Source organism: Theropithecus gelada, chromosome 8 (genome assembly GCF_003255815.1).
Source record: "Theropithecus gelada isolate Dixy chromosome 8, Tgel_1.0, whole genome shotgun sequence".
Classification (NCBI taxonomy): domain Eukaryota; kingdom Metazoa; phylum Chordata; class Mammalia; order Primates; family Cercopithecidae; genus Theropithecus; species Theropithecus gelada.
Genome location: NC_037676.1, coordinates 76,179,540 through 76,205,254, shown reverse-complemented (window position 1 = coordinate 76,205,254; position 25,715 = coordinate 76,179,540). Strand labels below are relative to the sequence as shown.

Genomic DNA, 25,715 nt, shown 5'->3' with positions numbered 1-25,715 from the left:
ACTTTGGCTTGAACTTCTCCAAAAGCAGGGCTGTGTGTAGAAGTTGAAAGACCGTTTTCACAAGGAATTCCTGGAGACACAGAAGCACAAGACAGTGCCACCGTGGTGTCCAGTGACAATGCAGGGCAAAGGACCTTCTTCCATTTCTTCGTGAAACACAGCATGATTCCAGTCTTTAATAACTCCAGGAAAGGAAGTCCTGCTTTGACAACTCAATAGTTTACGTTGTGAGAAACTCCTTGGCCTTGGACACCCCTGTGGTCATGTTAAGAACATGAACAATGGCAACAATGAGACATCACTTTTGTGGCTCAGCAGGATAGGGATGTCAATATGGGTGTTGGAGTGAGGGACAAGAAACATGGGCTGGGCACGGTGGCTCACGCCTGTAATCCTAGCAATTTGAGAGGCTGAGGCGGGCAGATCACCTGAGGTCAGGAGTTCGAGACCATTCTGGCCAACATGGCAAAACCCCATCTCTGCTAAAAATACAAAAATCAGCTGGGCGCGGTGGCAGGCTCCTGTAATCCCAGCTACCAGAGGTACTGAGGCAGGAGAATTGTTGGAACCTGAGAGGCGAAGGCTGCAGTGAGCCGAGATCACGCCACTGCACTCCAACCTGGGTGACAGAGTGAGACTCCGTCTCAAAAAAAGAAAATAAACATGGTGGCTGTCATGTGGTATATAAGAGGACTGTTTTTTTAGCTTACCAAAGACAATTCCAGGAACTTCCAGAAATAACCTTAAAGGAAGCTTATGCTCCAGTTCTATTTGTCAATCAGTTAATAATATACAAATAATTTACTAGCAAGGCTATGACGTCTCAAAAGATATCATTTCCATTCTCAACCTATTTTTGGTTCAAGTTTGTACTTGTATCTCCTTCCGAATTCAAGTAGAAATAAGGCCATAAAAATAAGGTCGATTTCCATGAATGTGGCCTCACACTTTATACCAACATTATAGTATATTCTATGGAAACTCAGGTCATAATTGCACTATAAAAATGTGACTGAATAATTACTGTGTTGATAAATTAATATAATTTGTTATATAAATGTCATATTTAGTGAGAAATTATAAAACATTTGTGATGGCCATCGAGATATGTTCCTCAAATTTCCCTTCAAAAGCAGCTGCTGTGAGGAGAGTAGCTGGCAGACAGTCTGCAGCTGCCGCACCTTCACATCTATCTCAGCACTCAGCCAGAGGCCACCCTCTCATAGGCTGCTCCTATAATGATCCAGCACTGCAAGGACCCTAGAGTCAGGCTACTCCCGCCTGTCATGGGACTCTTACAACAGGCATTCTGCTCTGGGGCTCCCTATGTTGCCCAGGCCAAGAGTGTCTCAGGGATGCATTCTGGTCTGAGGGTTATCCTACTTAATTCTCCTTCCTCCCTTCTCTCTTTTCAAAGTTATCAGAGCTGCACCCCAATCTGAATTTTCTCCTAGCCTACTCTGGCTTCCTTTATTGTTCACAGGTGTTTCCTCCAAGAAATCTCTAGCCTAATTCCTTCTTAATGTCTGCTTTTCAGAGAACTCTAAATGATTTCGTACTGTCTTATTATCTTGGCCTGGAAAGATACAACCTGTTTCCTGTGTGTAAGGGGAAGGGATTCAATTGAAAGTGAGATTACTCATTATGTAAATCATCCTTTATGGCAAATGTGTAGGGGTAAAACCTGCCAACGGACCAGAAAACAGAACCTAGGAAAAAGGAAGAAACTGTAGAGCCTTAGCCAAGCAAAACTTTAGATTATTTATTTTATCCTTGGCCAGGAAATTGGAGGAAATAGAGTTAATCATCCTTTGCTCTGTGCTGTCACTAAGCTCTATTCCTATCACTTCACTTATACCATACTATCTGCAGATTTGTCTCTCCTATTGCACTGATGGATTCCTGAATTTCAAGAGAATGTCTTATTGGGTGGGCACGGTGGCTCACGCCTGTAATCCCAACACTTTGGGAGGCCTAGGCAGGTGGATCACTTGAGGTCAGGAGTTCAAGACCAGCCTGGCCAACATGGTGAAACCCCATCTCTACTAAAAATACAAAAATTAGCTGGACGTGGTAGTGGGTGCCTGTAATCCCAGCTACACAGGAGGCTGAGGCAGGAGAATGGATTGAACCCAGCAGGCAGAGACTGCAGTGAGCCGAGATCATGCCACTGTACTCCAGCCGGGACAACAGACAGAGACTCCATTTCAAAAAAGAAAAAAAAGAAAAAAAGAGAGAGAGAGAGAATATCTTATCAATGAATTCACAGTGCCTAGCACGATACTTATAATTTACTAAGCATTTTTTAGTGAATAAATGAATGCAGATACGGAGTGTCAAAAAAACAGGTTGAACAACTAGAATCATGAAAATTAAAACACAAGTTTATTGTCTATCATTCCTGGGTTCTCAGTTTCGGGGATTTTGTTGTTGTTGTTGTTTTTCATTTTTCTGGCAAGCCAGATAACTAATATCGGGGGAAAATGTTTGAGCTTATTTATGTAAAACTACTCTGTAAAGCATTAATAGAAAACAAGCTCCAAATCTAAACTAGGATGTGAATTATGGTGATGATGATGATGATAAAGATTAAAACTAAAGTTTTCTGGGATTCCAGAGCTTACAGGCAATAAGCAATGTTGGGTAACTGGTAGGAGAAGAAAAAGTTTTGTGTCTGCACAGACTGAGATACAGCCCCATGCTATCACCCCACCTGTGTTAGCTTTTTCTAAGCTGATAACAAGCAGAGTCAGAAAGAGGAAAACCAAGACACAACGCAAAGCAAAACACATTGCCTTCTGTCATCACATTATTACTGTATTTTTCTCTAGAAAGACCATCTTTAAAAAATTTTAAAGTCCTGGCTTGCTCACACACAGATCTTCCACTAATGGAAACCCAATATTACTTATAGCTAATGATTGACAAAGGATATACCTGTAAAATTATTGGACATCTGAAGTTATTTCCATTTCTACCCACATGTTCTTGTGTAATCCTCTCCCAATAGTATGGACTGGCCTAGTGATTTGCTTCTAACCAATAGAACACAGCAAAGGTGATGGAGTGTTACTTCCATGATTATGCTACATAAGATTGTGAATTTTGCCTAGTTAGCTGACTGTCCCCCTTGCTGGCTTTAAAAAAGCAAGCAGCCATATTGAAAATGTCCATGTGGTAAGGAACTGATGGTGGCCAACAGCCAGCAAGGGACTGAATACTAACAACTGAATACTGACAACAGCTACGTGAGCTTAGAAGTATATATTTCCTAGTTGAGCCTCAGAAGGGACTCCAGCCTGGCAAGCACCTTGATTGTAGCCGTATGGTAGACCTGGAAGCAGACACAGGTAAGCCATGCCCAGAATACTGATCAACAAAGATGATGAGATAATAAATGTGTGCTGTGTTAAGCCACAAAGATCATGGTAATTTGTTATATAGCAATAGATAACGAACACAAGTATATTTGAAACACAATCATTTATCATTGATATTTCTTAACTCCTTTGATTGGTCTATAAAAGCAAAAATTTGGACTTACTTGGAATGTAGAAAATGTGCAACAATCCTCTGGATCCCTTCAATTTTATGCAGGGATTAACATTAATTGAAATTGGGTATTGCATTTTATCTAAAAGCAATAAAGATAATGTCAATAAATTACTACAAATCATCTCCAATAAGTTTAGTATTCTGGATATCAGCCTTTTAAGATGAATTTTGCATTAAAATCATAAAATAAGAAAAATTGATGACAGTTGAAAATGTCTCCCCAGAGAAATGACATCAGCAGCATGGCAGAATCAGAAGCCCTGAACTCTTCTTGCCTCCACTAGCACAACAATTTACAGAAAAATTCCCTTTGTGAGAAATCAAACTAATTGAAAGACTCCTGCACCCAAGGAGAACTCAAAACCAGATTCAACAAAGCCGGTAGGGAGACTTGGGACATTCTTTAACCAGAGATTATTACCCTGGTGTGGTGTTATACAATCAGGAAGAGACCCCCCCACCCCCAGCTCCTAGCTCCACCCATGGGAGGAAAGAAGTTGTTTCACATGTCCAGAACCCCAACTTTTTCACGAGGGCGCCCCAGAGGATTGGCTTCTGTCTTGCCAGTCTTGGAGTTCTGATGAGTCTGGCACAGTCTACCACCCAGGGGAGAATAAAGGCAGTGTCTTGGGCAGATAGGCATCATTAATCCTCCCCTCTGCTCAGCACAGACTGAGCAGATGAAAAATCTTAGTTCTCAGCTTTCTCCTGGGGAGGGAGAGTTAATCCATGCATCCAGCACCCCAACTTCTCTGGGGATCCCCAAAACACTTACATCTTTCTCATCAGTCCTAGAGCTCTGACAGGTCTGGCAAAGTCTAGCTGCCTGGCAGGGGAATGGAGACAACAGCTTGGGCTGGTAGATGCCACAGTTCCCTCCACCACCCCATCTCTGGCTCAGCACGGAATAGGTGGACAAAAAAACACAGCTGCCTGCATCTCCCTGAAGTGAGAAAGAGTTGGTAGAGGACCCCAGAATCTCCAACCAGGCTACGAGTGAAGTGGGAAATTAAAGAAAGAAAGAAAAAGAAAAAGAAAATTAAAAAGAGAAAGAAATAAGCTTTCCTGTATTAGGTCAACTCATCTCAAAGGTGGTAGCAGGCAAGGCCCAGCCCCAGGAGAAGTCTTGATAAACACTATCTGAGAAGCTAGGACACAAAGGAATGTGCTCAGCACTCCCTCAACATAGGGAGAGGAAAAACAAATTTTCCTTTCTTTTATGGTACGAGTTTATAGATTCTTGCTCTCTGTAACTAGTAACTTCAAGTATTCTGTTTTATTTAAGAAGTACAGTGAAGGTCATGAGAAGCCTGAGCAGGCCTGAACTATAGCCATCTGGGCACCATGGTGAAGATTATGAGATAAACCACTGCAAGGCTCTTTTGAGCAAAACCTACATAACAGACATCTGGGTTGCATAGTAATGGTCATGTGTAATCCTGAGTTATAAACCTATCGCAATTTGATTAATTGTTCTGCCTCTATATCCTTGCTTTCATGCCACTGTAAGCCTGCTTCAAGCTAGCCTACCACCTTTTAGAAGTGTGTATAAAAGTCAAGTGCTGTCTTTGTTCTGGGCCCAGTTTTTAGATGTTAAGTCTGCTGGGTCTGAGTGCATTCAATAAAGATCCTCCTGCTTTACCCTGAGGTCTCTCTCATCCTCCTGATTCCCACAACAATAGGTGTGGGTTACGTTCCTGTGTGAGGCCAATTTGTGAAGACTGAAAGAGATGTCTGCTTTGTAATGTGCAGATGCCAAACAGAGAAACAAGTAAAATGAAAGATCAGGCAAAGATGTTTCAAACAAAGGAGCAAGACACATCTTCCTCACTTATGCTAAGGAAATGAAGTTATATGATTTACCTGACAGACAATTTGAAATACCTCTTATAAAGATGCTCACTGAGGTCAAGAGAACAATACATGAATGCAGTGGGAACTTCAATAAGAAGAAAGAAAACATTTTAAAAGACCACACAGAAATCATGGAGCTAAAGGCTGGGCATGGTGGCTCATGCCTGTAATCCCAGCACTCTGGGAGGCCAAGGCGGGTGGATCACCTGAGGTCAGGAGTTCTAGACCAGCCTGGCCAACATGGCGAAACCCCATCTCTATGAAAAAAAATACAAAAATTAGCTGGGCGTGGTGGCATGTGTCTGTAATCCTAGCTATTTGGGAGGCTGAGGCTGGAGAATCACTTGAACCCAGGAGGTGGAGGTTGCAGTGAGCCAAGATTGCACCACTGCACTCCAGCCTAGATGACAGAACAAGATGCTGTCTCAAAAAAAAAAAAAAAAAAGAAAGAAAGAAAAAGAAATCATGGAGCTGAGGAACACAATAACTGAACTAAAAAAGTTCACTAGAGGGGTTCAGCAGCAGACTAGACCAAGTAGATGAAAGGATCAGTGAACTCAGAGACAGATCACTGCAAAAGGATTCAATCAGAGGAGCAAAAGGAAAAAATAATTTAAAAGAGTGAAGAAAACTTAAGGTAATGGTGAGATACTACCAACCAGAACCATATATGCATTATGAGTGTTCCAGAAGTGGAAGAAAAAAGAACAGACTACAGAAAGTTTATTCAAAGAAATAATGGCTATAATCTCAGCCACTCGGGAGGCTGAGGCACAAGAATCACTTGAGCCCAGGAGGCAGAGCTTGCAGTGAACCGAGATCATGCCACTGTACTCCAGCCTGGATGAAAGAGCAAGACTCTGTCTCAAAAAAGAAAGAAAGAAAGAAGGAAGGAAGGAAGGAAGGAAGGAAGGAAGGAAGGAAGGAAGGAAGGAAGGAAGGAAGGAAGGAAGGAAGGATTGAAAACTTCCCAAATCTAGGGAAGAAAATGGAAATAATGGAAATACAAATCCAAGAAGCCCAATGAAATAGTTTTGTTTGTTGGTTTGTTTTTAAATACGGGGGTCTGCTCTGTCACCCAAGCTGGAGTGCAGTGATGTAATCATAGCTCTTTGCAGCTTCTAACTCCTGGGCTCAAGTGATCCTCTTACCAATAGCTGAGACTACAGGTGCATACCACCCACACTCAGCTAAGTTTTTTATTTTTATTTTTACTTATTTTTATTTTTTTTTTATTTTTATTTTTTGTAGAGATGAGGTCTCACTATGTTGCCCAGGCTGGTCTTGAACTCCTGGACTCAAGTGATCTTCCTGCCTCAGCATCCCAAAGTGCTGGAATTACAGGCATAAGTCACCACATGTGGTCTGTTTTTTGTGTGGTTTGGTTTGTTTTTAATTAAAAAAAAAATTGTAGAGGCCAAGTGTGCTGGCTCATGCCTGTAATCCCAGCACTTTGGGAGGCCAAGGCAGATGGATGGTTTGAGGTCAGAAGTTCAAGACCAGCCTGGCCCACATAGCAACACTCCATCTCTGCAAAAAATACAAAAATTATCTAGGCATGTCAGCACAGCATGTGCCTGTCATCCCAGCTATTTGGGAGGCTGAGGCACAAGAATCACTTGAATCCAGGAGGTGGAGGTTGCAGTGAGCTAAAATCACACCTCTGCACTCCAGCCTGTATGACAGAGCGAGACTGTCTCAAAAAAAAAAAAAAAAAAAAAAAAAAAAATTGTAGAGATGGAGTCTTCCTTTGTTGACCAGGCTGGTCTCCAACTCCTAAAGTGTAGAGTTGTTTGTGTGATTCAATTTAAGTTGTCATTAGCTTAAAACAGACTGTCAAAACTATAAGGTGTTGCTATGTTTGGAATGCATTCCCTGAAGTTCATGCATTGGAAATTTAATCCCCAGTGCAAGAGTGTTGAGGGGTGGAACCTCCAAGAGATGATCAGTTCATGAGGGCTCTGCCCTTATGAATGAATTAATGCTGTTGTTGTGGGAGTGGATTAGTTATTGTGGGTATGGATTCCTGATAAAAGGATGAGTACAGCCTCCTTCCCCACCCCTCACACGTGCTCTTTTGGCCTTCTGCCCTTCTGCCATGGGATGATGCAGCAAGAAAACCCTTGCTAGATGTTGCTCAATGTTGGATTTCTCAACAACCAGAACCATGAGCCAAATAAATTTCTGTTTATTATAAATTATCCAGTCTTATGTATTCTGTTATAGCAGCAAAAAACAAATGAAGATAGAAAATTGGTGCCAGAGAAGTGAGGTGTTGCTATAACAGGTACCTAAAAATATAGAAGCAGCTTTGAAAATGGATAATAGGCAGAGGTTGGAAGAGTTTGGAGGAATAGGCTAGAAAAAATTCCATATTGCCATGAACAGAGCATTAAGGGCAATTCTGATGCAGGCTCAGAAGAAGGGAAAAAATGTAGGGAAAGTCTGGAAATTCTTAGGGATTACTTAAGTGGTCATAATCAGAATGTTGGTAGAAATGTGGAAGGTAAAGGCAATTCTGATGAGGCCTCAGACACAAATGAAAAACAAGGTATTGGAAACTGCAGTAAAGGCCATCCTTGCTACACAGTTGCAAAGAACTTGATGGACTTTTGTCTGTTCCCTAAAACTGTGTGAAAAGTAGAACTTAGGAGCAAGGATCTATACTGTCTGGTAGAAGAAATAGATAAGCAGGAAAGTGCTCAAGGTGCTGCATGGCTTCTTTTGGCCACTTATAGTAAAATTCGATAACGAAATTAGTATGGATAGAAGGGAGCCAAGTGTTCTTCTACATCAAGACAATGGGAGAATGACCTGAAAGGCATTTCAAAGATCATTAAGATAGGCTAGGACTTTGAGGGCAAGGTCATATATAAAAAGCCCACAGTCAACATCATACTCAATGGTGAAAAACTGAAAGCTTTTCCTCTAAGATCAGGAACAAGGCAATGATGTCCATTCTCACCACCCTTGGTCAACATAGTACTAGAAGTCCTAGCCAAAGCAATTAGTCAAGAAAAAACAAAAAAGGCATCCAAATTGGAAGGGAAGAAGTAAAATTTTCTTTTTGCAGATGACATGGTCTTATATATAGAAATCCCTAAAGACTTCATTAAAAATTGTTACAGTTGGCTGGACATGGTAGCTCGTGCCTGTAATCTCAGCACCTTGGGAGGCAGAGGTGGAAGGATCACATAAGGCCAGGAGTTCAAGACTAGCCTGGGCAACATAGCAAGACCCTGTCTCTATTACAAACTTTAAAAAATTTTAAAGAAAATAAAAATGTAAAAAATTGTTAGAACTAATAAATGAATTCTGCAAAATTGCAGGATATAAAATGAACCTACAAAAATCAGTAATGTTACTATATACTATCAACAAGCTATTAGGCCTGGTGCAGTGGCTCATACCTGTAACCCCATCACTTTGGGAGGCTGAGACAGGAGAATCACTTGAGTCCAGGAATTCAAGACCAGCTTGGACAACATGGCAAAACCCCGTCTGTACAAAAAATACAAAAATTAGCCAGATGTGATGGTGCATGCCTGTAGCTACTCAGGAGGCTGAGGTGGGAGGATACTTGGGCCCAGAGAGTCAAGACAGCAGTGAGCCAAGATTTTGCCACTGCTCTCCAGCCTGGGCAACAGATTGAGACCCTGTTTCAAAAAAATTAAAATTGCCAGGTGTGGTGGCTCACGCCTGTGATCCCAGCACTTTGGGAGGTCGAGGAGGGTGGATCACCTGAGGTCAGGAGTTTGAGACCAGCCTGGCCAACATGGTGAAACCCCATCTCTACTAAAAATACAAAAATTAGCCAGGCGTGGTGGCAGGTGCCTGTTGTCCCAGCTACTCAGGAGGCTGAGGCATGAGAATTGCTTGAGCCCAGGAAGTGGAGGCTACAGTCAGCTGAGATCACGCCACTGCATTCCAGCCTGGGCAACAGAGCAACACTCTGCCTCAGGAAAAAAAAAAAAAAAAAATGATAACAAGCTATCTGGAAAAGAAATTAGAAAAACAATCCAATTTACAATAGTACCAAGAGGAATACAATAAACTTCACTAAGGAAGTTAAAGACTTGTATAGTAAAAGCAACAAAATAAATTGATCAAAGAAATTAACAGGACAAAAACAACCAGAAAGATATCCCTTGCTCATAGATTGGAAGACAATGTTGCTAAAATGTTCATACCATCCAAAGTGTTCTACAGATCCAGATTTGAAGCAATCTCTGTCAAAATCCTAATGGTGTTGTTGTTGTTGTTGTTGTTGTTGTTGTTGTTGTTGAGAGAGAGAGAGAGAGACAGGATTTTACTCTCTCACCCAGGATAAAGTGTAGTGGCACAATCATAGCTCACGGCAACCTCAAACTCCTGGGCTCAAGTGATTCTCCGACCTCAGTCTCCTGAGTAGCTAGTACTACAGGTGCATGCCACCATACCCAGTGAATTTTTTTTTCATTTTTTTGTAGAGATGGGGCCTTACTATGTTGCTCAGGCTGGTCTTGAACTCCTGGCTTCAAGTGATCCTCTCACTTCGGCCTCTCAAAGCACTAGGATTATAGGCATGAGACACCATGCCTGGCACCAATGACATTTTTTTACAGAATTAGAAAAAAATAACTATAAAATATATACAGAATTTGTGATATTGTAAAATAATAAGAAATACATATTTTGTCTTTGCCCCAGTTTCTGGCACAGAGATCCTAAAATCCTTGTAGTTTACAGAACAATGGGAGTGGTAAGAGAATTTTTTTGTCCTAACATTTGGTTTTTGATGCCAATTTCTTGCCCAGAGCTTCTAGTTCCTTGGACTGTCCTGGGCAATAGCAGCATCTTTTTTCTAATGGTGACTCTTGGTGGGTTCATGGATAAGGGCCAGTTACCAGAAAGACCAAGCCATGATGAGAAGCTTGGAACTTTTAGCCCCACCTCCCATCCTGCGGGAAGGAGAGAGGGGCTACAGACAGAGTTAACATTCAATTATGCCTACATGATGAACCCCCCCATAAAAATTTCTGAGCGACAGTGTTAGGAGAGCTTCTGGGTTGATGAACACGTGGAGATGCTAGGAGGATGGTGCGCCCAGAGAGGACATGGACACTCTGGTTCCCTTATCCTGCACCTTACCTTATGTATCTCTTTTATCTGGCTATTTGTCTGTATCCTTTGTATTAATATCCTTTATAATAAACCAGTAAACATAAATGAGTGTTTCCTTGTGTTCTGAGAGCTAGTCTAATGAATGATCAAACCCAAGAAAGGGGAACCTCCAATTTATAGCCAGTGAGAACCACAGGTGTCAACTTAGGGCTTGCACATGGCATCTGAGCTGGGAGGCAAACTTGTGGGAAGGACCCCCTAATGGGTGGGATCTGACTGTAACTCTAGGTAGTGTTAGTATTGCTTCAAGATCCTGAGGAGTCTTGGAGGTCTTGGTATAAACCTGAGATTTCACTCTAATTGTAGTGAAAAGCTACTGGAGGATTTTCAGCAGGAGAAGTCACATTATCTGACTTATTTTCATTTTGCAAAGATCTCTCTGGCCTCTGTGCCAAGAATAGATTGTATGGTGGCAAGAACTGAAGCAGAGGGAGGGCAATTTAAGAGGTTTTTGTAGGGGCCAAGGAGAGACAAATGTGGCATGAGTGTTAGAGAGCAGTGAGAAGCACTTGGATATAGAATAGAATCTGAAGATCATGAAAACAGGAATGACTAACACAATAATGTTAGGTGAGGGAAAGAGATACTTAAGGATACTTCTGGTTTGGGACCTAAGGAATTAGGTGGATGATGAGATGGAGAAGACTTAGACAGAAACAGGTTTAAGGCCAGACACGGTGGCTCATGCCTGTAATCCCAACACATTGGGAGGCCAAAGCAGGCTGAACCCCTAAAATCAGGAGGTCAAGGTTAGCCTGGTGTCTATTTAAAAAATACAGGTCGGGCGTCGTGGCTCACGCCTGCAATCCCAGCACTTTGGGAGGCCCAGGTGGGCAGATCACCTGAGGTCAGAAGTTTGAGACCAGCCTGACCAACACGGTGAAACCCCATCTCTACTAAAAATACAAAAATTAGCTGGGCGTGGTGGCGCACTCCTGTAATCCCTGCTACTCAGAAAGGGAGGCAGAGACTGCTGTGGGCCAAGATCGCGCCACTGCACTCCAGCCTGGGCGACAGAGAAAGACTCCATCTCAAAAAAGTAAATCCCATCCCAAAAAATACAGAAATTAGCTAGGACCAGGCGTAGTGGCTCACGCCTGTAATCCCAGAACTTTAGGATGCCAAGGTGGGTGGATCATTTGAGGTCAGGAGTTCAAGACCAGCCTGGCCAACATGGTGAAACCTCATCTCTACTAAAAACACAAAACAATAGCCAGGCATGGTGATGCACGCCTGTAGCCCCAGCTACTTGTGTGGCTGAGGCACGAAAATCACTTGAACCTGGAAGGTGGAGGTTGCAATGAGCCGAGATTGCGCCACTGCACTCCAGCCTGGGTGACAGATCAAGACTCTGTCTCAAAAAAAAAAAAAAAAAAGAAAAGAAAGAAAGAAAGAAAAGAAACAGGTTTTAGGCCTAGCATAGTGGCTTATGCGTGTAATTTCAGCACTTTGGAAGGCCGAGGCAGGAGAATTGCTTGAGCCCAGGGGTTGGGACTGACCTGGGCAGCACAGCAAGACCCTGTCTCTACAAAAAATTTAAAAATTAGTGAGGTTCAATCTTGCTCTGTTGCCCAGACTGGAGTGCAGCGGCACAAACATGGCTCACTGCAGCCTTGACCTCCTGGGCTCAAGCCATCCTCCTGCCTCAGCCTCCTGAGTAGCTGGGCTATACTACAGGTGAGTGCCATCACATCTGGCTGGCCATCCTGATTTAAAATGCAGCCCCCCAGCTTCTCCACCTTTGCATCTTTGCACCCTCTACCCCGCACCCCCCAGCCTTATTTTTCTTTCACAGCAATTACCACCATCTGACATGCTGAATATTTTACTGAATCCATAAGGGCAGAGACTTTTGTCTTTGTTGTTAATTCAATTATCTCCTCAGTTCCTAGAGTAGGTGCATGCTAAATGCTCAGAGAATATTGGTTTCATTAAATAATCTATTAATTCCTTGGATTTTCTAACCATCTGTAGCAAAAAAAAAGATTAGAACTGAGATCAATGACTCGGGATCATAGGAGAGCTGTGCCTAAGGCCCTGGAAACCAACCCACACACCCACATTTTTTGCCTTTCCAAAAATTGGGAGAATGAATCAGCCAATTTTTGTCATTTCTGTATATTATGGACTGACAGAAATGTGTCCTCATTCCCCCATCCCCATTCATATGGTGAGGCTCCAGTCCCTCCGAATGTGACTGCATTTGGAGACAGTGCCTTTAAAGAGGTAATTAAGTTAAAATGAGGCTGTTAGGATGGGCCCTAATCCAATCTTGTTGGTGTCCTTACAAGAAGAGGAAATTTGGACACACAAAGAGACACCAGGGATGTGCACACACAGAGGAAAGGCCGTGTGAGGACACAGTGAGAAAGCAGCCAGCTGCGAGTGTCTTAGTCCACTTTGTGCTGCTATAACAGAATATTGGTGTCTGGGTACTTCATAAAGAACAGAAATTTACCATCCTGGCTAACATAGTGAAACCCCATCTCTACTAAAAATGCAAAAACATTAGCCGGGCATAGTGGCGGGTGCCTGTAGTCCCAGCTACTTGGGAGACTGAGGCAGGAGAATGGCGTGAACCCAGGAGGTGGAGCTTGCAGTGAACCGAAATCGCGCCACTGCACTCCAGCCTGGGCGACTGAGTGAGACTCCATCTCAAAAAAAAAAAAAAAAAAAAAAGAACAGAAATTTATTTCTCACAGATCTGGAGGCTGGTAAGTTCCATGTCAAGGTACTGGCATCTGACAAGGGACTTCTTGCTGTCTCATCTGGTGGTGGAGGAGCAAAAGGGCAAGAGGGGGCAAAAGCAAGAGACATACGGGGGCTAAACTTGTCCTTTTATAAGAAACTTACTCCCTCAATAATGACATTAATTTATTCATGAGAGGAAAAGCCTCCATGGCTTAATCACCTCTTAAAGGTCCCACCTCTTAATATCATCACAATGGCAATTAAATTTCAACATGAGTCTGCAAGGGCACAAAATTCAAAACACAGCAGCAAGCCAAGGAGAGAGGTCTCAGGAGAACCCAATTATGCAGATACCTTGATCTTGGACTTCTACCCTCCAGAACTGTGAAAAAATAAATGTCTGTTGTTTAAGCCATCCAGTCTGTGGTATTTTGTTATGGCACCTGAACTAATGAAGACACTGTAGCCCTGAATCAGTGGCTCAGGCCTGTAATCCCAGCACTTTGGGAAGCTGAAGCAGGGAGATTGCTTAAGTCCAGGAGCTCAAAACCAGCATGGACAACATGGCAAAACTCCGTCACTACAAAAAATTTAAAAATTAGCCAGACACGATGGTGCAGGCCTGTCGTCCCAGCTACTTGGGAGGCTGAAGTGGGAACATCACTTGAGCCTCAGAGTTTGAGGCTGCAGTGAGCCATGATTGTACCATTCCACTCCAGCCTGGGTGACAGAGCAAGACCCTGTGCTTAAAAAACCATACACTTAGATGCCCAGCAGCTTGACCAAATGGAAATCTAGCTCTGCTTTTTCATGGAGATCATCGTCACAGTGAATCAGAGGTTGTTGTCACCAACACCCTCACAATAGTACCTAGAGGAATCACAATAGCACCTAGAGGAATCAGTGCTTCCCACAGATAATGCATTTTTGGCCTGGCGGGATGGATTCTCTCAGGCCGGGAAGGCAGTCATATGGCAGTGGGGACGGCAGCAAGCAGCATCTTGCTGTAGATGTGTATTCCAGTGGCTTGTCCACAGACCCTTTGTCAGTGGGGCAGCAGGAAAGGACCACAGGATTTCTCAGAGAGAAAGAAGGAAGATCCTCCTTCATAAAGTCAAATCAAATTAGCCGGGCATGGTGGTGCACGCCTGTAATCCCAGCTATTTAGGAGGCTGAGGCGCGACCATGGCTTGAACCCAGGAGGCAGAGGTTGCAGTGAGCTGAGATCGTACCGCTGCACTCCAGTCTAGACAGAGTGAGACTGTCTCAAAGAAAAAAAAAATTAGAAAGTCAAATAAAAAGATAAACCAATGGTGATGGTTTCACAGCAATGTGCATATACTTAATACAATTGAGCCAAACACTCAAAAGTGATTAAAATATGAAATTTTAAGCCAGGTGCAGTGGCTCATATCTGTAATCCCAGGACTTTGGGAGGCCAAGGTGGGAGAATCTCTTGAGCCCAGGAGTTCTAGACCAGCCTGGGCAATATAGCAAGACTCCATCTCTACAAAAAAATTAATGATTAGGCCAGCTGTGGTGGCTCACGTCTGTAATCCCAACACTTTGGGAGGCCGAGGTGGGTGGATCACCTGAGGTCAGGAGTTCGAGGCCAGCCTGGTCAACATGGCAAAACCCTGTCTCTACTAAAAATACAAAAATTATAGGTGGTGGGCACCTATAATCCCAGTTACTCAGGAGGCTGATGCAGGAAAATCGCTTGAACCCGGGAGGCAGTTGTTGCAGTGAGCCAAGATCACGCCATTGCACTCCAGCCTGGGCAACAAGAGTGAAACTCAAAAGAAATAATAATTAATTAATAATTAGCCAAGTTAATTAATTAACCAAGACACGTGGTGGCACATGTCTATAGTCCCAGCTACTAGGAAGGCTGAGCTAGGGGGATGGCCTGAGCCAGGGAGGTGTAGGTTGCAGTTAGTGGAGATCATGCCACTCACTCCAGCCTGCATAACAGAGCAAAACCCTGTCTCAAAAATAAATGATAAAATATTATAAAATGTGAAATGTTTTTAAAAGACAAATTGAGTTATTGTTAAGAAAAGACTAAAAGCTAAATAATAATACAAAATGTTATATCCATAAAGATCATATAAAGAGTGGCATAAGCCAGGTGAGGTGGTTCATGCTTGTAATTCCAGCACTTTGGGAGGCCGGGGGGAGCAGATCACAAGATCAGGAGATTGAGACCATCCTGGTCAACATGGTGAAACCCTGTGTCTACTAAAATACAAAAAACAAAAATTAGCCAGGTGTTGTGGCATGCACCTATAGTCCCAGCTACTCAGGAGGCTGAGGCAGGGGAATGATTTGAACTTGGGAGGCAGAGGTTGCAATGAGCCAAAATCATGCCACCACACTCCAGCCTGGCAACAGAGCAAAACTCCATGCATTCGCACACACACACACATGCACACACACACAGGGTGGCGTAATTCGCACATGGTACAAAAGGGCCAAAGGAGGAAAGGGAAGTGGGGGCCAAGTAGAGTAGGAGCCTTGCTGGAAGAGCGGAATGCAAAAGGATCTTGTAGCATGGGGAGATTTTAGAGATACGTTGAGAGGGAATTCAGTGCAACCCACCAGGAGAGGAAGGGTCATGGTGTGTGACTGGCCACATTCCTAAGTCTCCTTCTCACATGTGGCAATTATCCCAATTTCCCGAAAGTCACTTTATATTAGCATTTGGCAGAGCATGTTTCTCAAGAGAGTTAACATACACTCCAGACTAAAAACCAAACAAACAACAAATGAAATTGAAAATGTTGTGGTTAAACAGGTGCCTTTACTGCAGAACTTCTCAGAACTCAAAGTACATCTGTAAATCTCTCCCAGATGATTAGGCCATAGATCCTATTTTCCCAAAAGAATCTCAAAGAACTAGTATTTTGGGAAGCACCACTTTAAACCTTCCGGATAGTGCCAGTGGGTGGAAAAGGGCAGCCAATCCATGGTGAGCCGCACGGTGGAAAGTACCGAACCAAAACAGCTGTCAGGCCTGACGCTGTGCCTTCAGACCCGAGGACGCTTGCTAATGAGCAGCTGGGGTAACAGACAGTGATACAGCCAGTGAATAGCATTAGGGTATGGCTGACTCCAAAAAAAAAATTAAGAGTATTGTCTTTACGCGACCCTGTGCTAAAAAACTTCACCTCACAACACCCTTATCAAGTAGGCTATAAACTTTTACGTTAGTGCTAAAAAGGCTGGAGTACTTTGCTTAAGGTCACACAGCTAGTGACAGAAACAGGCTTACATCCAGTTAGGGAGATGATTCCAAGAGCCCTCAAAAGTCACAGCTTGGAGCAGAAATCAACTACAGGAAGCAGCTGGGATTGCTCTACCATCTCAAGAAGAAGAACTAGTAAGTGTCAAGGCTGAGGCGAAAGCTCAGAAGCAGACGGTTTTACTGAAACTGGGCAGAACCCGAAACTGGGCTCAGGGTAGAGAAAGATGACACAGGGAACAGAAGCACTTGGAGGTCAAGCACAGCACAGTTTAGAGACTCACGAGCTCTGTGAAGGGTCGAAAAGATTCTCACGGGGTAGCTGCCAGCTATTGCTTTTCCTGCTGGCGGCATCCGCCACAGCAGCTGGAACACACTGACATTTCCTGTGTTCCAGCCACAACAGTGTAAGGTTCTTGTGAAAACTTACCCTCAAAATAGTTGATGCTACAATTATTTGTTTTGCAGTTTTACTTACCACAGTAGGTGTATGAAATACTTGCATCGGATGAGTTGCAGACCCAATAGTGCTTCTGAGCTTCAGTAAATATGAAAGAAAATAGGGTGGAAAGAAACAGAAATGGTAACATGATTCAATATCTCCAAAACTTTACAAATGCAAAGAGGATCAATAGCTAATCATCAGACTCTTCCTTTTCAGTAAGCAGAAAAGATTTAACTTAGTCATCGGTCACATGATTTCTGAGTTCCTATCCAACTGTTTCCTCTTTGTGTGTGTGTGTGTGTGCTTAACATTTGAGCACTTCCTGCAAAGGAAGAGAGAAAAATGATTTAGAATGTACTCTTCAAATACTTACTGTAAATGAGAGTGATCAAAGCCTTAAAAATAAAACAAGACACTTTGGCCAGGTGTGGTGGCTCACGCCTGTAATCCCAGCATTTTGGGAGGCCAAAGCAGGTGGATCACTTGAGGTCAGGAGTTCAAGACCAGCCTGGCTGACGTGGTGAAACCCATCTCTACTAAAAATACAAAAATTAGCCAGGTGTGGTTGGCGCACGCCTGTAATCCCAGCTATTCAGAAGGCTAAGGAAGGAGAGTCACTTGAACCTGGGAGGCAGAGGTTGCAGTGAGCCGAGATGGCACCACTGCACTCCAGCCCGGGCAACAAAACTCCATTTCAAAAAAATATTTTAAATGAAAAATAAAATAAAATAAACAAGACACTTCCCAGTCAACTGTAACAAAACCAGTCCCTAGGTCCCCCTGAAAGTCTCAACAGACAGGAACTCCTTTTCCCTCTGCATTGCTCTTCTCTCCCACAGCTCTGTATACCAGCAGTTCCCAACATTTTTGGCCTCAGGGACCAGTTTCTTGGAAGACAATTTTTCCACGGACTGAGGGGATTGGGAGGGATGGTTTCGGGGTGAAACTGTTCCACCCCAGATCATCAGGCATTAGATTATCATAAGGAGCATGCAACCTAGATCCCTTGCATGTATACTTCATAATAAGGTTCCTGCTCCCCCCTGGGAATGTAATGCTGCTGCTGGTCTGACAGAAGCTGGAGCTCAGGTGGTAATGCTCGCTCACCTGCTGCTCACCTCCAGCTGTGCAGCCCAGTTCCTAACAAGCCACAGCCAGATTCCTAACAGGCCACGGACTGGCACTGGTCCACGGCCCCCAGCGGATGGGGACTCCTACTTTATAAAACAAATTCTCAGCCAGGCATGGTGGCTCATGCCTGTCATCCCAGCATTTTGGGATACTAAGGCGGGTGGATCACTTGAGGTCAGGAGTTCAAGACCAGCCTGGCTAACATGGTGAAATTCTGTGTCTACTAAAAATACAAAAATTAGCGAGGCATGGTGGTGCACACCTGTAGTCCCAGCTACTCGGGAGGCCGAGGCAGGAGAATCGCTTGAACCCAGGAGGAAGAGGTTGCAGTGAGCCAAGATCGGGCCACTGCACTCCAACCTGGGCGACAGAGTGAGACTTGGTCTCAAAAACAAACAAACAGGCCGGGCGCAGTGGCTCACCTCTGTAAATACCAGCACTTTGGGAGGCCAAGGTGGGCAGATCACCTGAGGTCAGGAGTTTGAAACCAGCTTGGCCAACACAGTGAAACCCTGTCTCTACTAAAAATACAAAAATTAGCCAGGTGTGGTGGCAAGTGCCTGTAGTCCCAGTTAATCAGGAGGCTAAGGCAAGAGAATTGCTTGAACCCAGGAAGTGAAGGTTGCAGTGAGCCAAAATCATGTCACTGCACTCCAGCCTGGGTGACAGAGCGAGACTCCATCTCAAAAAACAACAATAACAACAACAAATCAAATTATCATGGCCCAGAGAGCTGCACTTATGGATCTGAAGTGAACAGTCTCATGGGAACTATTTCTTTTCAGCAGCAGGTTTAGTTACAGGACACAACAGGGCCAGATAAGACCCCAAACAGGGGACACTAGCTGTAATTCTGTGCTGTGGGCAGGGACTCCACCAGTCTTAATAATGCATTCACCTACAACAAGCTAGACCTCAAGAGAACATTCTGAGTCCTGATAATGAAATGTCATCATTTTGTTGTGACATGTATTTCATTTCAAAACTCTGACTCCATTTTAGAAAGCCAGCTATTCCTTTAGATATTTTGCTACTTGAAATCCTTTATAGGATATAGTGTAGGGTTAGTAGCCAAAAATGGCATGGAATTTTGACTAAAAATCTGCACACTTAAGAAGAAAATAACATGTTGGTAAAAATAATTACAACAGAAGTGTGTTTCTTTCCATTTTTTTAGAGACAAAGTCTCACTGTGTTGCCCAGGCTGGGGTGCAGTGGTTATTCTCGGGTGTGATCCTAACACACTGCAGCCTCAAATTCCTGGGCTCAGCTGGGACCACAGGTTTGAGCCATGGCTGTTGGCCCTGCCATTTTCAAAAATGCAAAAGTCCAAGGGAGGAGGGGGAAATAGGGAGTTGTTCAATGGGCATAGAGTCTCAGGTTGACAAGATGAAAGAGTTCTAGAGATCTGTTGCACAACAATGTGAATATAGTTAACACCACTGAACTCTATGTTTAAAACTGGTTAAGATGGTAAATTCTTTAAAAAACACAATTTTAAAATAAATTTTAAAATGGGAAAAAAAGGCAAAATCCCATGAACACCCTTAGCAGTCTCAAAATACCATTTCCCACTATTAGCAACCAGCACTCCTTGGAGTCTGGGGTAGAAAATGTACAAAATGAGCCTAAAACACTTTGTTATATTAGATAACCAATTTGAAGATGGTGCCACTGACCAAAGACAGGTGTTTCTAGTTTCCTATAATGGCTGTAACAAATTGTCAAAAGATTTCATGGCTTTAAACAACATAGCCTGGGCACAGTGGCTCATGCCTGTAATCCCAGCACTTTGGGAGGCCAACGCGGGCGGATCACCTGAGGTCAGGAGTTTGAGACCAACCTGGCAACGTGGTGAAACCCCATCTCTACTAAAAATACAAGAAATGAGCCAGGCGTGGTGGCAGGCGCCTGTAATCCCAGCTACTCGGGAGGCTGAGGCCCAAGAATTGCTTGAACCCAGGAGGCGGAGGTTGTAGTAAACTGAGATTGTGCCACTGTACTCCAGCCTGGACGACACAGCAAGACTCCATCTCAAAAAACAAACAAAAACTGTAAATGTATTCTCTTACAGTTCTGGAGGTCTGAAGTCTGAAATCAGTTTCACTGTACTAAAGTCAAGGTGTCAACAGAGCTGTTTCCTTCTGGAGACTCTAGGGGAAGAATATGTTTCCTTGCCTTTTTCAGCTTTTAGAGCTACAACCCTTGTATTTCTCCATCTTCAAAATGCATCACTTCAATCTTTTTTTTTTTTTTTTTTTTTTTTTTTTTTTTTTTTTTTTTGAGCCTCCCTCTGTCGCCAAGCCTGGAGTGCAGTGATACAATCTCGGCTCACTGCAACCTCTCCCTCCCAGGTTTAAGTGATTCTCCTGCCTCAGCCTCCTGAGTAGCTGAGACTACAGGCATGCGCCACCACACCCAGCTAATTTTTGTATTTTTAGTAGAGATGGGGTTTCGCCCTATTGGTCAGGCTGGTCTTGAATTCCTGATCTTGTGATGCGCCTGCCTCCGCCTCCCAAAGTGCTGGGATTACAGTCCTGAGCCACTGAGCCTGGCCCACTTCATCACCTTCTGCTCTGATTTCATGCCTCTTTCTTATAGGGACCTCAGTGATTACAATGGACCCAGCTGGGTAATTCAGCACAATCCAAATTAAAATCCTCAATTTAATCACATCTGCAAAATTCCTTTTGCCATGTAAGGTAATATTCACAGCTTCCAGTGATTAGGAGGTGAACATTTTGCACCATTATTTAGCCTATTCATATGACTATATGAACATTAATAAGATAGTAATTGCAATAAGTTGAAATACTTTAATATATTTAAATCCATAAGCTCATAATATTTTATTTATCATTTTTGTGAGACAGGATCTACCTCTTTCACCCAGGCTGGAGGGCAGTGGCATGATCACAGCTCACTGCAACCTTAAACTCCTGGGCTCAAGCAATCCTCCCTCCTGAGCCTCCAAGTAGCTGGGACTACAGGCATACACCCCTATGCCCAGCTAATTTTTTTAGTTTTTTCTTAGAGACAGGGTTTCACTATGTTTCCAGGGCTGGTCGGGAACTTCTGGCCTTAAGCAATCCTCCCCTCAGCCTCCTAAAGTGGTGCCCAAAGTGGTGGGATTACAGGCGTGAACCACCGTGCCCAGCCTCATAATGAATTTTTTAAGTCTACTTACCAACAGATGATGCTAGGAAACCAAATCTATTTTTAAAACTAGCAAATAAAAGGACAGAATCAAGCATTTATCCTGACTTTTCCACACAAACTGAACTACTCAGTTACCAAATAGCAGAGAGGGGCAAATTTCTCTTGCCTTCTTGTGCTTTTAGCTCTATTTTTAGAAGTATTTCAGCTAATAAGTGAAAAGGGAATAATAGAATATAACCATTTTTCAACATCTAATGAATTGGTGGACTTACGCATTGAGCATCAATGGTTGCTACCATCACAAAGACAAAACAACATTATGTACCTCTTAATGGGGGAATACTACGGGGACTGGCCTCCAAATAGCTCCCAATGAGCCTTACCTCCTGGTGTACAGGTCCTTGTGAATCCCCTCCAACATCGAATAAGGCTGACTGTGTAACCAATAAAGTATTGTAAAATGACAGTGTGCAAATTTCATGTAGGTCACACAACACATTGTATAACCTTACTCTCTTGGATCACTTACTCTGGGAGAAGCAAGAAGCACTAAAGAGAGATCCATGTGGTGAGAAACGGAGGCCTCCTGCCAAAGAGCTAGTACCACACTCTCAGTCTTGTAAGTGAGCCATCTTGGAAACGGGGGGTTCCTCATGCCCCAGCCCAGCCTTCAGATGACAGCAGCACCAGCTACCTCCTGAGAGAGCTTGAGCTAAAACCACTCAGCTAGGCCACTCCTCATTTCCACACCTACAGACACTGTGCAGTGTTAGAAATGTTTATTGTGGCTTTAAGCATGTAAGTTTTAGGGGTAATTCGTTATGCAACAAGATAACAAATATGATCATCTATAAAAGTAGTTTTGTCCAAAATAATCAAACCTCACTCTGGTGAAGTTTTAAGATCTACTTATCAATTTATAGGAAATATAGAAGACAGAGAAACATGTTAAAATACAGCTCGGGGATACAAGTAGAAAATCTAGACCATGAGAAGATCTAAGTGACAAACAATTATTTCTTCAACAGATAATTTGCAAGGGAAAAAAAATGGAAAGGCCTGGCCGGTACAGTGGCTCACACCTGTAATCCCAGTACTTTAGGAGGCCAAGACGGGTGGAGTTCAAGATCAGCCTGGGCAACAGGTAAAACCCTGTCTCTACAAAAAATACAAAACCTAGCCAGCCATGGTGGCACACGCCTGTAGTCCCGCTACCCTGGAGGCTTGAGGTGGGAGGATTGCTTGAGTCTAGGGGGTAGATTCAATGTCTAAATGCTTTCTAAATGTCTTTTAGAACAGCCTTAAAAGCCATTTAAACAATTGATATGTGTAAGATATGAAACTTATTTGGAGAGAGATATATATATACACACACACATATATATAATTTTTTTAACCAACTCTTCATTCTGGTCTGATTATTTGAATCGTAAATCCAACCAAATGTGGGAAAAAATTATGAAGCAATTGGAAATTTAAACAGACTGATAGATTGATGACATTAGAGCTGTGGGGTTGTTTCGTTTTTGTAGATCTGATAATGGTATTGTGGCTACATTATTAAAGAAGTCTCATCTTGTAGAGTTACAAAAGTAAATACTTAAGAAAGAAATATTATTATGACTGGAATTTGCTTTCCCCAAAAAGTAGAGGAGAAATGATTAGGGTCTAGATGAAACAATATTGACTATAAATTGGTCATTGTTGAATCTGGATGACAGAGTCATGCAGGTTCACTGTACTCTTCTACTTCTGTGTTTGAAATTCTCAATAAAAATAAAAGCAAGTACAAGGTGTTCTAAAAGAATCAGAATAAAATTTTTACAAATACATTCAAGCTAAGACTGTCATTTATATCTAATGGTCATCTTGTTACTTTTGCTTCCAAAAGCCTTTCAGTGCGGTGAAATCTGCATTAGGGAAAAGGATTGCAATATTTTATTGTTAATGGGGTTATTACCTGATGTAACCCAGATGTCAGCTAGGATCACCCTGCCTTTTCACATGCAAATAGGTAACTTTTGTGATGCAAATAAATGACTCACTTTCCCTAAACAGTGAGAGATTCATTACCTTCCCAGTCTTCCTGAGATTACTCTGCCTGGGATAGAGTAGCAAAGTGGCATGAGGGAGGTGCCTATGTTTCTCCTAACCTTGGCCTGAGTTGGTTCTGCTGATTATTTCAGTGATGAATCATCCTGTTATCCTATGCATGCTGATCCTTTCTCTATCCTAGTTTCTCACTCCAGATCATGCCCTTAAGATGTCACCTTTCCCACTTAGTGTAAGCATATTTTTCCCCTAGACTACGAAGTTGTTTTCTGAAGAATTATTCTGATATCAACCAATAAAAACAAGTTTTTCACTCCACTCCACAGTGATAAAATGCCTTGAAATTTCTTTTTAATTGCATCCTTGGAGCTTGCATAGATCATTTTACTTTTCAGAGGTGCTAGTTCTGGTGCCTACAAAAAAAAAAATCAACTCTTCTTTTCTGGATTCTTTTGTTTCAAAGCTTGCATCATACAAAGCATAACAACAATCTTTTTCAGGAAGCATTCCCACAAAATGCTTGAAAGGATCAGTTATGGTTATGCCAACATCTCCACCATCTCTTTGCCTTCTACAATGATGCACTTTTTGTCTGCACTGAGACAAAAAAATGACAACCTTCTTTCTTTTCTTGATTTCTTCTGGTGTGGAGCATTTACGAACTTTCGTGTCATAAAAAATGCAACATACTTCATCAGCTACTTGCACTCCTGAGGCCATCTTCCCCTCGGACGGTCACAGGGACACGGGGGAGGAAGCCAGTGAGCAGTGAATCTGCAGAGCGTCCTCCTCACAGCTGCAGGACCGAGAGCACAGTGATAAAATGATCACATGGATATAGAACATGTAAAAATGTTAGATATGAGTTCTAAATTTCTCTTCAAAGAATCAATGTCAGTATGTTCAATTCTTTACCTTCTACTTTTAAACTTAACTTCCTCATAAACCAACCTTTTCCGATTACCTGTTCCACCCTGACTCATTCCAATTACCTGCTCATTCTCCACAACCATTTTTCCCGCCAAACCACTCACCCTGTCGCTCTTTTTAAATTAGCCATTCGGAATTAGTTTAGCCTGTGCTGTCTAACCGGAGCCAATAGGGGAACGACAGAGCAGCAGGGACCACGTGTGTCAGGAATAAGACCCCCTTTTCCTCCCTTGTCCAGGTGTGCACTCACCATTGCTCCATCTGTGAGGGCGCAGTCTTCTATAGAGGTAAACTGCGTTGCTGAGAAGAAAAGAGGAAAATTTTATATTTGAGTGCTATTTCTTTTGTGGCACCAAAACTTTATTTATAACATAAAGAAATATATTGTACTTAAGTTGTGAAGAGAGGTAATATTGGAAGAGATCTTTAAAATGTAAACAATGCAAATTTTTCTAGGGGGAACTAGGACTGATTTTTCCTTTTTTGTTTTTGCGGTGGGGTTTTGCTCTGTCACCCTGGATAGAGTGCAGTGGTGCAGTCCCAGCTCACTGCAGTCTTGATTCCCCAGGTTCAAGCGGGTCTCTCACCTCAGCCCCCGAAGTAGCTGCGATTACAGACAAGAGCCACCAGACCCAGCCTCTTTCTTCCTTCTACTTTCTAATGTATCCATAATAAACATTTGATCATGGAATAACTTTTTATAGAAAGATCTCTTATCTCAGGGGTGTCCAATCTTTTGGCTTCCCTGGGCCACGTTGGAAGAATTGTCTTCGGCCACACATAAAATACACTGATAGCTGATGAGTTTAAAAAATATATCTCAAAAATAAAATGTAAGTTTATGAATTTGTGTTCGGCCACATTCAAAGCCATCCTGGGCTGCGGGTTGGACAAGCCTGCCTTATCTAGTAGGTTGCTATGAAAAAAAAAGAAAGACATCTCTCATTCATTGCTAGGATACATCTAGGGGACAAAGGACAGAGGAGCAAGCAGGCAGAAACCCACCCTGAGCAGAAGATGACACAGGAATGGCGGTGAGAATTCTGTCTGGTGAGCTGGACAATCCAAGCAGAGGGCAGGCTCTAAGTCTCAGAAAGACAGCTTTGCTGTCTTATCTCCTACGAATAAATTTCTAGAAGCCTGGGAATTGAATGATCTCTTTGATCAGATGTTCCTGCTGCTTCCCCATCAACCTCCCTCATACACATGTACACCATAAAGTTTAAATTTACTATCATGGTGGCCGTAGACAATGTTAGGTAGCTCCATAAAGACAGACTGGGTGTTTTGTTCTTAACTATGATCTTAGTAACCAGCACAGTACTGGGCACTTAGTAAATATCTACTGATCTAAATAGTGTGGTTTGACGCCTCTTGTTCCTAGCTAAAAATCCTTGGCAAGAGTCAATCTCCACTTTACAATAGAGGTAAAAAATCTTACAATGGATATTCTTGACAAAGCTAGCATAGAGACAGCAATTTTACACAAGG

At 42.8% G+C, this 25,715-nt stretch overlaps 1 protein-coding gene across 2 annotated transcripts in view; it reads right to left on the bottom strand.

The window, feature by feature from the left end:
• Nucleotides 1-17,211, bottom strand: part of LY96 (lymphocyte antigen 96) — a 38,377-nt gene extending 21,166 nt beyond the window's left edge. Inside the window, exons 1-2 of one of the 2 annotated variants that reach the window (XM_025394472.1) lie at nt 16,986-17,211; nt 3,545-3,634 (exon numbers count right to left, since the gene is read on the bottom strand). In XM_025394472.1, the coding sequence (XP_025250257.1) occupies nt 3,545-3,634; nt 16,986-17,097 (202 nt within the window). In that variant the 5' untranslated portion in view covers nt 17,098-17,211. The remainder of the gene's footprint in view (nt 1-3,544; nt 3,635-16,985) is intronic. The other variant, XM_025394473.1, reaches the window with a different exon arrangement.
• Nucleotides 17,212-25,715: the final 8,504 nt, after the last annotated feature.